General features: G+C 42.8%; 1 protein-coding gene across 1 annotated transcript; it reads left to right on the top strand.

Annotated features, from left to right (window-relative positions):
• Positions 1-471: 471 nt before the first annotated feature.
• On the top strand, positions 472-1,461 carry LOC116477323 (putative olfactory receptor 52L2). Its single transcript, XM_032168042.1, has one exon. It carries the CDS (start codon positions 472-474, stop codon positions 1,459-1,461), a length of 990 nt encoding a protein of 329 aa, XP_032023933.1.
• The last annotated feature ends 1,219 nt before the right edge of the window (positions 1,462-2,680 follow it).

Consider the following 2,680-nt stretch of genomic DNA (forward strand, 5'->3'; position numbering starts at 1 on the left):
TAGGGAAAAGAGGAGAGGATGGATCCCTGGAATCAACAACATAATGAGATGGAGAAAATGGTGGGACTGAGGCTATAGGAGAAACAACTCTAGAGTGCCATGTCATGGAAACTGAGGGAGGCTAATTTTAAAAACAACAGTTTAATTTACTGTGTTCAGTAACGCCAAGAGGCTAATAAAGAGAACCCTTTGAAGTTGACAGCTTCAAAACATAAGCAACTGAATGGTTAAAGCTTATGCATCTCTCCCAAAACAATGTATGTTTACTCTTATCTCTAAAAAAACTAGACCTATTCTAATTCAGGCATGTGGATGTCTCACCTGTAAAAAAAATTATCTCCACCAAAGATTTTCTTTCTTGTATCTAACTTGATTCCCTTTGGTTGCAGTTTTAGTCACTTTATTCTCCTCATGAAGATGGTAGACAATGTGATCTGGACTATGTGATAATGTACCAGAAATGCAGAAATCATGACTTTGGATTCTTTTTTCTCTTTCCTCCTCAAGTCATTGATAATGGTCCTTAGCAATTCAAGCTGGAGGCTACCCCAGCCTTCTTTTTTCCTGGTAGGAATTCCGGGTTTAGAGGAAAGCCAGCACTGGATCGCACTGCCCCTGGGCATCCTTTACCTCTTTGCTCTAGTAGGCAATGTTACCATTCTCTTCATCATCTGGATGGACCCATCCTTGCACCAACCTATGTGCCTCTTCCTGTCCATGCTAGCTGCCATCGACCTGGTTCTGGCCTCCTCCACTGCACCCAAAGCCCTTGCAGTGCTCCTGGTTCATGCCCACGAGATTGGGTACACCGTCTGCCTGATCCAGATGTTCTTCATCCATGCATTCTCCTCCATGGAGTCAGGGATACTTGTGGCCATGGCTCTGGATCGCTACGTAGCCATTTGTCACCCCTTGCACCATTCCACGATCCTGCATCCAGGAGTCATAGGGCACATTGGAATGGTGGTGCTGGTGCGGGGATTACTACTCCTCATCCCCTTCCCCATTCTGTTGCGAAAACTTATCTTCTGCCAAGCCACGGTCATAGGCCATGCCTATTGCGAACACATGGCTGTTGTGAAACTTGCCTGCTCAGAAACCACAGTCAATCGAGCTTATGGGCTGACTGTGGCCTTGCTTGTGGTCGGGCTGGATGTTCTGGCCATTGGTGTTTCCTATGCCCACATTCTCCAGGCAGTGCTGAAGGTACCAGGAAATGAGGCCCGACTTAAGGCCTTTAGCACATGTGGATCTCATGTTTGTGTCATCTTGGTCTTCTATGTCCCTGGAATGTTCTCCTTCCTCACTCACCGCTTTGGTCACCATGTACCCCATCATGTCCATGTTCTTCTGGCCATACTGTATCTCCTTGTGCCACCTGCACTCAATCCTCTTGTCTATGGGGTGAAGACCCAGAAGATCCACCAGCGAGTGCTCAGGGTGTTTACACAAAAGGATTGATCTGAACATATTCTCATTGTTTCTTTCAGAGGCACCTGCCAAGGACATAGCCAGGAACTCATGGCTTGTGCAGATTATATGGATGGGGTAATTTTCACAGTGAGTAGTCCTTCTAGTGTCACTTATATCACAGCAAAGAATATCCAGAGGCACCTGGCTTCACAGCTTATTGGGATGTATCTGGATACCTGAATTTGTGAATAGTTTTTCCATTCTTTCTTTTGTTCCTGATTCCAATATTTTCCTACTCCTGTGTCAGAGAGACTTGAGGACCGTAGAAATGGATGACAGCTCTGGATGTGTCATCTTTCCTGCCATTGCCCCGTGATAGACTATGCAACATTCTCTGGAATGGCAATGGAAAGTCCCACCCTCTGCTTGGTTTTAGGTTTAGAGTGTCTTCCAAACCTCTAAGTTTGTGCTGGCAGCACATTTACATGGTACAGCCATTCAGCTAAATGCTAGTGTTAACCCTTTAGATTAACCTTTTCATGTCTTTCATGATGACTTAGATTCCTTTACTTTTCTGCCACCTCAAAATGCATAAATTAGGACATTTATAAAATATTATTATGCATATTATAAATGACTTTTTTCTTGCATTTACTCTTTTCTTTAAGGGATGAGTTTTTCTGCTTGTTCAGCCTGGTCCTTTCTTCACATGATACTAGTTTTTCTCAATTATTTGTAGATTTTTACTCTTATTTGTTTACAGATGAGAATTAAATGGTTGGGTCCTTGCTGTGAGTTTTCTCAGAGCCTGTGAAGGTCACTGCTCTTGTGCCCCAATTGTAGGATTTTGTAGGTCATTGTACAGGGATTTAGTAACAGACAGAATTCCCCTCAGGCTGTCAAGAGGAAAATGAAAGATGAGCTGCAGTCCCTCATCTTTTGCTGAAGTAGAGAAGCTTTTATATCTGCATTCAGAGATAATCTGGTATAGTTTGCTGACCTGTGGAGTTGCCTCTCCATACCTTTTCTCTATTTGTAACTTGGAGAACCAAAGTTACCTTGTAATTGCCTCTGATTACATCTGCCCCACTGCAGTTACAGGGTTTGAAGATACAAAGTCGCCTCTTTCGTTTTATATATCTGACCCAATTGCTCCAGAAGTAGAATAACAATAAACTAATCAATGCACTATTAATTGCTTTCAATTACTGTTATCATTTTATTGATTTTAAACTTGGAGTATCCCTTGGGATCTCTTAAAATTGTT

This window comes from Hylobates moloch, unplaced genomic scaffold, assembly GCF_009828535.3.
Source record: "Hylobates moloch isolate HMO894 unplaced genomic scaffold, HMol_V3 SCAFFOLD_11, whole genome shotgun sequence".
Classification (NCBI taxonomy): domain Eukaryota; kingdom Metazoa; phylum Chordata; class Mammalia; order Primates; family Hylobatidae; genus Hylobates; species Hylobates moloch.